The following is a 14,054-nucleotide window of genomic DNA, read 5'->3' as shown; positions in this document are numbered from 1 at the left end:
AATGTTAACATTTTCATTTTCCTGGTCAAAACATTATTTTGGTCGGCAGACCTGTAGACATATATATATATATATGGATTTCAGCAAGGTATTTGACAAGGTTCTGCATGGTAGGCAACTCCAGAAGGTTATATCACATGGAGAACTAGCCAACTGGATAGAAAATTGGCTTCATGGAAGAAAGCGGAAGGTGATGATGGAAGGTTGCAGACTGGAGACCTGTAACTGGTAGTGTGCCTTAGGGTTCGGTGCTGTTTGTGGTTTTTTATCGATGATTTGGATGAGAACATATTGAATTGAATTGAATTGAATACCTTTATTGTCATTCAGACCTTACGGTCTGAAAAAAAATTCGTGCCTGCAGTCATACATACAATCATACAATAATAAACAACAATAAACACAAATTAACATCCACCACAGTGTATCCTCCGAGCACCTCCTCACTGTGGTGGAGGCAAAAATCATAGGGTTACTGTCTCTTCCCTCCTCTTCTTCCTCTGCGCTGAGGCGATTCCCCACCGGGCGATGGTACAAAGAGTCCCGCGGCTCACCGAACCCCGCAAACGGGCCGGCTCAAACACCGCGGCCCGGGGTGGTCGAAGCTGCCGCCCTGCAGTCCAGCGGACACGGCCGCTGGCCTGCGGCTGAACCCAGGACTCAGGTCACCGCCGCCAGAACGCCGTCCCAGCCACCGGAGCACCGTTCCAGCCCTGAGCCGGATCGCCCTCACGTGACTGCCGTTCCTCCCTCGAGCTGAGCCACTCTGACGGGAGTGCCGTTCCACCCTCGGGCTGGGCCACTCCGGCGGGAGTGCCACAGCCCCTCACGGGAGAGTCTCAGCCCCTCGCCAGGCCACCCTCACGGGAGCGTCACAGCCCCTCACGGGAATGCAGTTCCAGCCCCGAGCTGGGCCGCCTTCACAGGCTGACAGGCTGCCTCCGGAGCCTCGAGGTCGCCAGCTCCGCCATTAGGCCTCAGCGCAGACGGAGGCAGAGAAGGGGGATACGATAAAAAAGTCGTATTCCCCCCGAAGGGAGAGACAGCAAGCCCCGTTTCAACCCCCCGCCTCGTTTCTTCTTCCCCCCCCACCCCCCCCCCCCCCACATAAACACAACCAACCTAAAAACCAAAAACATAACTAGACAAAACGAAAAAAAACAACACAAAAAAGTAAAGACAAACGGACTGCAGGCGAGCCGCAGCCGTTCACCAGCGCCACCACTTCCGGATTCAATCGTATAAGACATGATTAGCAAGTTTGCAAATGAAATTAAAGTGGGTGATGTAGTAGATGGCAAAAATGGTTACCAAAGGTTATGGCAGGATCTTGATCAATTGGGCAAGCAGGCAGAAGAATGATTGATAGAGTGCAGATAAATGTGAGGTTTTGCATTTTAGGGAATCTAACCAAGTCCAGACCTTCACAGGAAATGGGTGGGGTCGGGGGAGTGTTGTAGAGCAGAGGGATCGAGGAGTGCAGGTACATCATATCTTATCTTATATATATAAAACTCAAATCAGTCCGCCTGCCGCCGTAAGGCGTCCGCCGCGCGTTTCTTCCTTTGACGCTCCGCAACTCCGAAACCGGACGCAGGATCGCCGACGTCTTTTCCATTTCGGTAGAGATTTCGCTTTTCTTTCTAAGTATCCGCTCCTCGTTACATTTCGTCGTGTTTAAGTACGCTTTTTTAATCAAATCCTACCCCCCCCCCCCCCCCCACCACCTCAATATTTCAAAAAAAAAACTGGATTCTCATCCACACAAGCAGCCCCCTGTGAACGTTCCATCGTGTGATGTCACAATGCCCGATGCTCACAGATGGCCAATCGGATTGGATTCATTTACATATGCCTTTGCAGGAGCCCAGCCCATGGTGAACATTCCATCGTGTGATGTCACAATGCCCAATGCTCAAATACATTGTTGCCATAGAGAACGCTCAGCGATTATTCAAATTCTTCACTAACTGTCATTTCTGATTTGCTTGTGAAGTGAAAAGTCCTGAATTGCATTTGTCTGATGCAGGAAGATTGTTCCAGATGTTGGGGAAGTCCAGGACACGCGGGACACAGTTTAAGGATAAAGGGGAAATCCTTTAGTACTGAGATGAGGGAAACATTTTTCACACAGAGAGTGGTGAATCTCTGGAACTCTCTGCCACAGAGGGTAGTGGAGGCCAGTTCATTGGCTATATTTAAGAGGGAGTTAGATGTGGCCCTTGTGGCTAAAGGGATCAGGGGGTATGGAGAGGGGGGGAGCTGTGAGGGGGATGCTAGGAGACTGCAAGGTGACTTGGATAGGCTGGGTGAGTGGGCAAATGTTTGGCAGATGCAGTATAATGTGGATAAATGTGATGTTATCCATTTTGGTGGCAAAAACGGGAAAGCAGACTATTATCTAAATGGTGGCCGATTGGGAAAGGGGGAGATGCAGCGAGACCTGGGTGTCATGGTACACCAGTCATTGAAGGTAGGCATGCAGGTGCAGTAGGCAGTGAAGAAAGCCAATGGTATGTTAGCTTTCATAGCAAAAGGATTTGAGTCTAGGAGCAGGGAGGTTCTACTGCAGTTGTACAGGGTCTTGGTGAGACCACTCCTGGAGTATTGCGTACATTTTTTGGTCTCCAAATCTGAGGAAGGACATTATTGCCATAGAGGGAGTGCAGAGACGGTTCACCAGACTGATTCCTGGGATGTCAGGACTGTCTTATGATGAAGAAGACTGGATAGACTTGGTTTATACTCTCTAGAATTTAGGAGATTGAGAGGGGATCTTATAGAAACGTACAAAATTCTTAAGGGGTTGGACAGGCTAGATGTAGGAAGATTGTTCCAGATGTTGGGGAAGTCCAGAACAGGGGGTCACAGTTTAAGGATAAGGGGGATATCCTTTATGACCGAGATGAGAAAAACATTTTTCACACAGAGAGTGGTGAATCTGTGGAATTCTCTGCCACAGAAGGTAGTTGAGGCCAGTTCATTGGCTATATTTAAGAGGGAGTTAGATGTGGCCCTTGTGGCTAAAGGGATCAGGGGGTATGGAGAGAAGGCAGGTACAGGATACTGAGTTGGATGATCATCCTTGATCATATTGAATGGTGGTGCAGGCTCGAAGGGCCAAATGGCCTACTACTGCACTTAATTTCTATGTTTCCCTCTCCTCACCCCTCTCCCTCTCCTCACCCCTCTCCCTCACTCCTCTCACTCTCTCCCTCACCCCCTTCCCCCTACCCCTCTCCTCCTCCCTCTCACTCCCTTCTTTCCTGTCTCTCCCTCCAGCCCTCTCCCCCTCCTCCCCTCCCTCCCCTCCCCCCCCCTCCCCCCGGCTCCCCCACATCTCTCTCCCCATCCCCCTGGTCACCCCCTACCCCGCTCTCCCTTTCCCTCCCAAATCTGTCATGTTTCCTCCTCCTCCTCTCCCTCCCTCCCTCCCCGGAGCACCGTTCAGCCCCCCATCGCCCCCCCCCCCTCCCCCCACCTGTGAGTTTGGGGGGTGGTTAATTTGAGTGCGATGCCGCAGCGCCCCTACTCCCCCCGTTCCACCCCCCCCCCCCCGCAAACGCGGTTGGGGAAACAGACCCTCACGGGTCTGCACTTGGTCTACTTATCTATCTATCTATCTATCTTCTATCTATATATAAAACTCAAATCAGTCCGCCTGCCGTTCGGCTGCCGTCCGGCTGCATTTCTTCCTTTGATTCTTTGCCACGCCCAATCCAGCCGCTCAATCTCCGAGATATTTTCCATTTCGGTAGAGATTTCGCTTTTCTTTCTAAGTATCTGCTCCTCGTTTCATTTTGTCGTGTTGAAGTACATGTTTTTAATCAAATCCTTCTCCCCCCCACCCCCACCCACCCCCAAGTATTTCAAAAATAAACAGGCTTCTCCATTTACATGTCAGCTTCCAACACACTTCGAAACAAAGTTGCAAGAGAGGAACACTGAACTTTTCACTGCTGCAGCAGGCAGGGGAGGGCTGCAATCTTACATTTGGGAACGGGCTCAGTTCCAATGGAGGAGACGGGTGCATGGTGGAATATTGGGTTGGGGGATCACACCATTGGGGGAGCAGACCCAACGGGTCTGCACTTGGTCTAGTAACTATTAAAACTCTGATCTTGGATGTGGATGTGTGTGTGTGTGTATTTATGCATGTATTTGTATGTGTATTGTGTGTTTTTCTGTGATTCACATCTCAAAACCACGACGCGCTAACAGTGAAATATTTACATATTCCGATAGAGATTTACCAGGATCTTGAAAATCGACTCATCTGAATATTTGATTTATTATTTCATGAGTTTTTCTAATTAAAATTGTTCACAAATCTGAGATTTTTTTAAAGTTAATGAGCTGATGACGTCAGAATGGCTCTGCTCCTCGTCGCCAGCTGTGCAGAGTTTTCAACGCGCTGCCTGCTGGGCACTGTTTTCCACGAGCTGTGAGTTACGTTAACCCCCCCCCCTCCAACTGACTCGTAGTAATTTTGTCGCCTCCCGCTCGGAGTCGACTCGCACTAGGCCGAAGGCTTCAGAGGTCCCACGAGGTCCCGAGAGCTGCCGAGGCCTGCTGCCCGCTGCCGGTCAGTGGCTGTCCTTTTTTCTGGTAAAATCTTCCAAAACAATTACTAAATGTTTCATCCACAATTCCATACTGCGGTGTGCTTTCGTAAAATCTGTATAATGAGATTTGCAATGGAATCCACTTAACATAATAAAACACATCCAACATATTAGAACATAGAACAGTAAAGAAAAATAACAGACCCTTTGGCCCACAATGTCAATGCCAAACATAATGCCAAGACAAGTACTTAGAGTCATGCGTATAATCCATATCCCTCCATTCTCTGCACACTCATAGGCCTATCCACAGGTCTTTTAAATGCCATTAATGTATCATCTTCAACCAACATCCCCACCAACATGATTCAGGCACTCACCACACTCCAAGTTTGTCCACCTCTCCCTGGACCTGAAGCCCCTTGATCCAGTCATCAATCTGGTAAACCTCCGCTGCACTCTTTCCAAAGCTTCCATATCCTTCCTATAATGGGGCTTTGGAAGGGGTAGGATAGGGACCCACAATCCCTTTTATATCAACGGGACGATGGTGGAAAGGATCAAAAACTTCAAATTCCTGGGCGTGCATATTTCCGAAGATCTTTCCTGGTCCCAGCACACTGATGCAATTATAAAGAAAGCACATCAGTGCCTCTACTTCCTGAGAAGATTACGGAGAGTCAGTATGTCAAGGAGGACTCTCTCGAACTTCTACAGGTGCACAGTAGAGAGCATATTGACTGGTTGCAACGTGGCTTGGTTCGGCAACAAATGCAGAAAGTTGTGACCACTGCCCAGTCCATCACTGGCTTTGACCTCCCCACCATCGAAGGGATCTATCACAGTCGCTGCCTCAAAAAGACTTCCAACATCATCAAAGACTCACACCATCCTGGCCACACACTCATCTCTCCATTGCCATCGGGAAGAAGGTACAGGAGCCTGAAAGCTGTAACATCCAGGTTCAGGAACAGCTTCTTCCCCACAGCCGCCAGGCTATTAAACACAACATCAAATAAGCTCTGAACAATAACAGTCTATTATTACTATTGCACTTTATCTGTTTATTTATTGTCTATATATGGTCTATAGACACACTGAACATTTATCTCCCGTTCTGTGTTATGTTTACATATTCTGTTGTGCAGCAACAAGTAAGAATTTCATTGTCCTATCAGGGACTCATGGCAATAAAACTCTCTTGACTCTCTTGAGAACTACACACTAAATGTGGCCTAACCAAAGTCCTATGAATCTGCATGATTGCTTCCTGACACTTATACCCAATTCCCCAACATATGAAAGCAAGTATACTATAAGCCTTGAGTACAACTCTATATACTTATGTTGCCATTTTTACAGAGTTATGGATCCGTTTGTACATCCATGTTGTCTAACTCCCTATATTTACTTTGCAGGACCTCATCCCTTTTCCTACCCATGTCATTTGTGCCAGCGCTCACAGTGACTTCCTGCTGCTCCCCCTCCCCCTTGGGAATGTTCTGCAACTGCTTGGAGACATCCTGGCCCAGGGAGACAACGCACCATCCTGGAGTCTCATCTGCCTTCACAGAATTTCATGTCTGTGCCCCCAAACTAACGAGTCTCCTATATCTGTGGTTCTATCTGATGTTTCCCTGCCCGCTGTGCCTCAGAACCAAGCCCAACATTGCAGACCAACAACATTGCTGCTCTCTCCTGACCGGTCCTCTGCCACAAAGGTATCCAAAGTTGCATGTCTGTTGTTGAGGGGAATGCCCCCAGGGAATTCCTGCACTTTTTGCCTACCTGGTGGTCACCCATCTACCTGTACCTCAGGCATGACCACCTCACTATAACTCTTATCTATTGGCACACTCACACTCCCAGATAATCCTGAAGTCACCCAGCTGCAGCTCTAGTTCCTCAATATGGCCCTTAAGAGGCTGCAGCTGAACACACTTCAAATAGTATTTTTTTAAACAACCTCATTTACAGCTAATAGTGCAGTTAATCATTCTGCAATTACCTTTCATTCAGAATTTCAGATTGTTGCATGCCGGCAGCAGCGTTATTTTATGAGCAGTGATTGATTGAACTAAGTGGCAGAATAGTTTAGTTTAGAGATACAGCGCGGAAACAGGCCCTTTGGCTCACCGAGTCCGCACCAACCAGCGATCCCCGCACATAAACACTATCCTACACACACTAGGGACAATTTTTACATTTACCAAGCCAATTAACCTACAAACCTGTACGTCTTTGTAGTGGATTGTGAGCACCCATGCACATTATGGCCAATATCCATGGGGCAGGGAGACTTGACGCGAACACTACCTGCAGATGGCATGTTCTTTGTGCACAGGGCTATAGAGACCTTCCTGGGTTACTAGGAGGACCTCTTCAAAGCCTCTACATAAAGCTGCATCATAACTTCCTGACTCTTATAAATCAATGCCTCTTCCTCTAGCTTCACAATTTCCAACACTAATCCTTTGGTTGCACACCTCTTGTCTTTACATCTATGGTATTTGTCCAACATCTGCCTTTCAAAAAAAACTTCACTGGTATCCACCTATTTTTTTGTATCCACCTGTGAGGCTTTGTCCTGCTCCTTCTTTCTTCCAGCTTCCCCCGACAATCAAACTGGAGAAGGATCCCGATCCAAATATGTCGCCTATCCATGTTCTCCAGAGATGCTACCCTACCCTACTCCAGCACTTTGTGTCATTTTTGTTGTCTCTTAATTGCTGTTCCAAGGCGTGCCTGTAATCCATTAAAATTAGCCGCAAACCTAATCAACTTGCAAGAAAATTCTCAGTATGCTAAGTGTAATTTTCATTTCTAATATTAGTTCATTGTGTCAGAACTGATAATGGATCCTCAGTGTGAGTGGGTGTGTGGATGTAAACCTGGGCTATGCCGTAGAAAACATTCTATCGTGATGCACCACAGCATGGTTTAGGAACATCTCCACGCAAGATGGCAAGAAATTGCAGAGAATTGTGGACACAGCCCAGACCATTACATGAACCAACCTCCCTTCCATTGACTCCATCTACACTTCACAGACCACGGCTCCAACACGGCGACCCCGGTCAACCTTCGCTTGCTCCGCAATGGAATCCAGTGCTGCGCCGCCGCTGCTGAAGCTGAGGCTCTGGCCGATCTCCAGCAGGAAAGGCCGCGCCAATCCAGGTAGTAGGCCGCGAGGAGGGGGACGAAGATGCGCCTCGGAGAATAGTCTCATCCTCGACCAGGAAGTGACCCGTTTCCCCCCCCCCCCCTTCCCCCCACATAAAAAGACTAAAAGATCTCCAAACAAACTTTAAAGCAGACTAACCCCCCCCCCCCCCCCAAAAAGAATGAAAGGACAGACAGCTGCAGGCTAGGCAGCCACACACGATGGCGCCACCACTCAGATCTTCATCTGGCTCTTAATGAAGCGCTGCCAACTTCATGTGCACTTTGCTACCCTGAGCATGTTTAAGCTCGTGTCAAAATAAACAGGTTATTTCTGTCTCAATCTGTTGCTGGTTTAGGTTATTTGTAGGATTGGCATTTGAGGAAATAAAAGTATGCTTTGGCCAAAATATCACAGACAAGTTGCAGAAATTAATCTTGCACTCCATTTGAGATGGTATCGAATATTAGTCTTTTTTTGGACTTCTAATTGCATTGCTTCTGTTATGCATGTGGGTGGCCTGAATAAAAGGCTGTTAGTGTCACATCACAGTTCCAGGGACTCGGTATGATCCTGACCTCAAGTGTTGTGTGTGTGGACTTTCTACCTTCTCTGTGAGGATTTTCCCAGGACGAACTGGTTTGTTGGCATACATCAAAGGCGATTGTCTATTTTCAATTGATATAGTGTGTAGATAAGTGCAAATGGATTAAAGAAGGATGGAGTGGATGGGCATGTAATGGAGAATGGGTAACAGAAAGTTAAGAAGGGAAAATTGCACTGAAAGAATTGCTGTTCTGGGACTCAGCATGATCCTGGTGGGACAAATGATCACTTCCTGTGCTGTAATAAGCGAGGACATCTGGTGCCTTGATAATTTCCTTTTGAATGCCTAAATTATCCTGCCATGGCCACTTCCACTACCATCAAAAGAATTGCTGAGTGGTGGCAGAGTTGGCTTGCCTTTAGTGCTTTGGTCAGAGAATCTATCTTTAAAGCAAGAAGACCAAGAAAACTGCAGGTGCTGGAATCTAGAACAAAAACAAAATGCTGGAAGAACTCAGTAGGTTAAGCAGCATCTCTTTGAGTTCAGATGTTGCTTGACCGGCTGAGCTCTTCCAGTGACTGTTTTGATCTACATGGAAGCATTTCTAATTTTAATCTTGGTTCTTGGTTTCCTGGTCCTCCAAAAATATTCCAAATGGAATTTCGACTGGAGGTGGCGGAGGGTGAACTTAAGCTAAAAAGGGTTCTTGGAGAGGAAGAGCTACCTTAAATTTAGTTGCGTCTGGTTGGGTAACTATGGTAGGGTGAAGACTATTCCATGCTTTAATTGTGAGGGGGAAGAATGAATTGCTGTACACATCTGTCTTGGTAGCTGGTATCTCAAATGAAGCCATTCTGATAAGTGTAAGCTTCATGATTAGCAAAGTGATTTCTGGGATCTGATATTGTGGAAGGCATTCCCCAACACTGTACTAACTGTGCATAATGTCAAGGTTCAAGCCAAAGTTTACTGAGGTCCTGGAAAAATGACTACAATACATCAAATGTAAGTGAGATGTTATTGAATCTACCTTGGATATCCCAGAAGAGTGTCAGGTTAGGATTTTCACCTACCAGCTCAACCACAACTTGATGTGTATTTGTTTTTGCTGCTAATACAAAATAAGAGACCATTTGTTCTAAAGTTGCAAGAAAATGGTCATTATATTGAAGCAGGCCAATCGCTGCAACATCTGAGAAAGACGGTGTCATTTTTAAAGAGATTAGAACTCGCCTAGATCCCCATATTATTCAATTTTGAAACGTTCTGAGAACACTGTAAAGGTGAACATAAACAGATTATATAACTAGGAATCTGAATGCAGAATTTGAGGATACAAGTACAAAATCAGCAAACTCAAAATGAGAATAAAACAGTTGTATGTTCTTTCCTCGAAACAATAGATACATAAGTGCACTTGCATGTGTTTGTTTCTGCCTTTTGATTAAATGTTAAAAATAAACTGAATAATTAGCTGGTTAGGAACAGACTTGAAGGTGATAAGTATAAGCACAGATTGAAATGATAAATCACGATGGACTACAATAACTCCTGAGCAGCTGATGCAATGGAAATGTCACATGCTGGAAAGTGATTAGTCAAAAATAAGTATGGTTGGTTAGACATTCTGGAGTTTCACTTGATGATCTTGGAAGAGAGTTTCTAGAAAGTTTTTGCAGGAAATCAAATAAATTAAACTGAGATTACTCATCTTTCTTCCTCAAACTCCTCAATGTTGATTGCCTGCATGGCACTAGATCAAGAATTTATTTCAATTCAACTTTAATATTAACAAGACCATTCCCACATTAGAAAAAATGGTAAAGTTCTTTTCATCATTTATTTAATTCAACAATCCAATCTTTCCTTTATCACTTGTCTTTTGATTATTTCATTAATGTTTTGAGTTGTTTGAGTTGTCATTAAGATTATAAAATAAAGGTATTTGTTATTGTTGAATCCTTGTTCAATACACAGAATCTAAAATTAATATGCCACTTATATTTGGGTTTATTTGAGCATTGACATGAAATGGTTGCACTTCAAGGTATCTTGTCACTGACTTAAAATTCTGAGTATCATGCATTACATTTTGTTTTTAGCCAAATCCCATGGCCTTTAAGCTGATTAACTGGTCTGAATTCTTTTTCTCCACAGGGCGCTGTACACTTATGAAGATAACACTGACAATCTGAAATTAGCCGATTCAGGAGGTATGTGACTAATGCAGGCTTGATTTATGCCTCTAGTTAACATTAAGTCTTTCCAGCTGGATTTGATCCAGACTTGCCATTATTTGTATGTAAAAATTGCAGAATACTCTGCAGCAAAGCAATTAATGGCACTTTTGTAAGGAATTATGTGCCTCCCAAGTCTGCAGAAGGTTTCAAGGATTTGCACTCCATGTGTTCTGTGCATTGATCCACAGAAGACATGGACAATGACAGCCTTTAAATAATCTCCAATCATTTCAAATTGTTGGCTTGCTGTTCAAGTGTGTGATGCATTGGCAGATATCTAATTATAAGGGTCCATAACCTTCCGAATTCCTTTTAATATCTAAATCTCTTGAGATGTGTAAACCTGTTCACTAATATGCTAAAGAGAGAAGTGGAATGTTTTCTAATGTCAGTAGCTATTTTAATGTTTTCTCTGTCAAGGTGGAGGAAGGTTCTGTAAGGCTGCTGTTAAAGCATTTGAGTAAAGATGAGACAAGCTCCTTGACATTATTGCCATGTTTCAAAAGAGAGAGCACTGTGTCAGTGCAGAATGCGATCTTAAGGCAATGTTCTGAAACAGTCCAATTACTATCATCACCCAGTTATTCAGATTGGGAAATGGATGGAATTGGACATCCTGATTTGTTGGGGCTCGGCAAATAATTCATCTGCTTCATTTTTATTTTTAGACTTTTCATAATACATAATACACATTCTATTCTATCACTTTGATATTTGTAATTTTTTTTTTGGACTTGGCTACTTTTTATTCAAAACTTCAGAAGAGTGGAAGAAACTGTAGCCATGAATGCCATTACTAGGGCATAGAGGGCATAGGTTTCAGGTGAGAGAGTTATTGAGTCATGCAGAATTAAAACAGGCCCTTTGGCCCAACTTGCCCATTCTGACCAAGATACCCTATCTACACTCGTCACATATGCCCGCATTTGGCCCATATGCCTCTAAACAGAGATGGGCATTGTTTAGAGGAGATGAGTGGGGCAGGTTTTGTACATAGAGAGTGGTGGATGCTTGGAATGCACTACTGGAGGTAGAGACCACTAGGGGCGCTGCACTGGCAGCAGCCTCTACCTACAGCCTGTCTGTTATTTCTGTCTTTTTATTATTTTTAGTTAGTCCAAAGTGTTGTGTTGGGGGAAACTTTAACTTTTCTATGTGGGGGAGGGGGGCAGGGTAAGGGGGAAACAGTTTCTCAGTCTCTTCCTGGCGGGGACGTGACTATTTCTCCGAGTCGCGTCCTCGCCCCCCACCTCGCGGCCTACCAGCTGGATCGGAGCGGCCTTTCCTGCCGGGGACCGGGAACCGGACCAGGGCTGCTACAGCGGCAGCGCAGCGCTGGAGTCACAGCGGAGCGGGCGATGCCTACCTGGGTCGCCGTTGGAGCTCCGGAGCATTGGGCCGTTGCTCCAACATCGTGGAGCTCTGGTGCGGAGAGCTTCCAACGCGGGCGGCGCTGAACGGCATCGTGGAGTCCTGGGGCGCCTTGCAGAGGGTCTCCAGCAGCAGTCTCCACCCGGCGCGGCCTGCGGACTTTGGAAGCCGCAGACTCTGGTAGGAGGGGGCCGACTCTGTGTCCACGCCGCTGAGGACGTCCCGCAGCCCCGACGTCGGACTTTTAACACCCCGGCGTGCGGTCCTGAACATCGGGCCGCCCGTAGCGGCAACTGCGGAGGGCTTGGGAAGGCCCTGACCACGGGGAATAGTGGAGGAAGAAGACTGACTTTGGTGCCTTCCCACACAGTGGGGAACTTTGATTCTGCTGTGTGGGGATGTTTTATGTCAAACCCTATAGTGTGTTGTGTCCTGTTGATTTTTATTGTATGGCTGTATGGAAATTCATTTCACTGTGCCATCAGGCACACGTGACAATTAAATCTATCTTGAATCTTGAATCTTGAGAGATGGAGGCAGATACGATAGTGGCATTTAAAAAGCTTTCGAATAGGTACATGGATATGTGGAGAATGGAGTAATATGGATCGCATTCAAGTAGAGATTTGTTCAACTTGGCATCGTGTTCTGCACAGACATCATGTGCTGGGCAGCCTGTTCCTGTGCTGCACTGTTCTATGTTCTATCGTTTATAAAGCAAAAAAATAAACATCTGAAACAAAACCAAAAATTGCTGGAGTACTTAGCAGATCAACAGGAGTTTTGATGAAAGGTTATCCATCTGAAACATTGATTCAGTTTCTTTCTCGACAGAGAATTTCTGACCAACTGACTATTTCTAGCTTTTAAAAAAAAATGTCTCCTTTCTTTTTGGGTTATAAACACACAGATAACATTCTCATGACGCCTGTTTAGAAGTGGTTTGCTTTGTATCTTTCCTCCATGATCATTTTTCTATCGTGAATCAAACAAGTGTAAATGCAGGAAACCTGAAATAAAAGGAGAAAACGCTCCAAACACAGCAAAGGTCAGTGAACCACTGTGGAAACAGAAACAGAGTTAAAATTATGTTTTGAAGACCATTAATTCGAACTGGGAAAGTGAAACATCAAGTTAATTCTAAATTGAAGATGCAAGTGAGGGGGGATATTTTCAACAGGGTATGGCCATGGTCACTGTATGGATACATATCTGTAGTTGATAGTTATGCAATTAAGATGGGGTGGAGTGTCGTGGTGGAATCTAATGGAATGGGGTGGAAATCGCAAAATAAAAACTCCCCGCACTACTTCCTCACAGTTATGAAGAATATTAATGTAATCTTGAGTACTTCATCTTCCATCAGGGCACAATGCAGTCTTCCAGGCTTGGTATCAAGTTCAACAGGTTTGATCATTTGTTTTCCCTGTTCTTATGTGGGTCATTCATTTGCAATTCATTGGCTGCTTTTCCCTTTGCACATAGCCTGACCTGCTGGGTCACCTCTATGAGATCACCTATCTGCCTCCTGCGCTCCAAAGAATAAAGTCCTAGCCTGCCCAACCTCTTTGAGTCATAGAGTGATACAGCGTGGAAACAGGCCCTTCAGCCCAACTTGCTCACACCGGCCATGGATGTCCCAGCTACACTAGTCCCACCTGCCTGCGTTTGATCCATATTCCTCCAAACCTGCCTTATCCATCTTAAATGTTGGGATAGTCCCTGCCTCAACCACCTTTTCTGATAGCTTTTCCATTCACCGTTTGTGTGAAAATGTTACTCCTCAGATTGCTATTAAATCTTTTCCCCTTCAACTTAAAACTAGTCCTCTGGTCCTCGATTCACATACTCTGGGCAAGAGACTCTGTGCATCTACCCAATCTATTCCTCTTGTAATTTTATACACTTCTATAAGATCGCCGCTCATCCTTCTGCACTCCAAGGAATAGAGTCCCAGCCTACTCAACCTCTCCCTATACCTCAGACCCTCTAGTCCTGGCAACATCCTCGTAAATCTTCTCTGTACCCTTTCCAACTTGACAACATCTCTCCTATAAGATGGTGTCCAGAACTGAACACAATATTCTATCCTCACCAACATCTTATGCAACAGCAACACGACCTCTCATCTTCTGATTGATGAGGGCTAATGTGCCAAAAGCCTTTTT

General features: G+C 45.5%; 1 protein-coding gene across 4 annotated transcripts in view; it reads left to right on the top strand.

Annotated features, from left to right (window-relative positions):
- Window positions 1-14,054, top strand: part of LOC129701605 (drebrin-like) — a 160,918-nt gene that overhangs the window by 99,411 nt on the left and 47,453 nt on the right. For all 4 annotated transcript variants that reach the window (XM_055642896.1, XM_055642898.1, XM_055642899.1 and 1 more), the window contains exon 2: window positions 10,433-10,488. In XM_055642896.1, the coding sequence (XP_055498871.1) occupies window positions 10,433-10,488 (56 nt within the window). The remainder of the gene's footprint in view (window positions 1-10,432; window positions 10,489-14,054) is intronic.

Source organism: Leucoraja erinacea, chromosome 11 (assembly GCF_028641065.1).
Source record: "Leucoraja erinacea ecotype New England chromosome 11, Leri_hhj_1, whole genome shotgun sequence".
In the NCBI taxonomy this organism is placed as follows: Eukaryota; Metazoa; Chordata; class Chondrichthyes; order Rajiformes; family Rajidae; genus Leucoraja; species Leucoraja erinaceus.
This window is presented reverse-complemented; position numbering and strand designations above follow the sequence as displayed.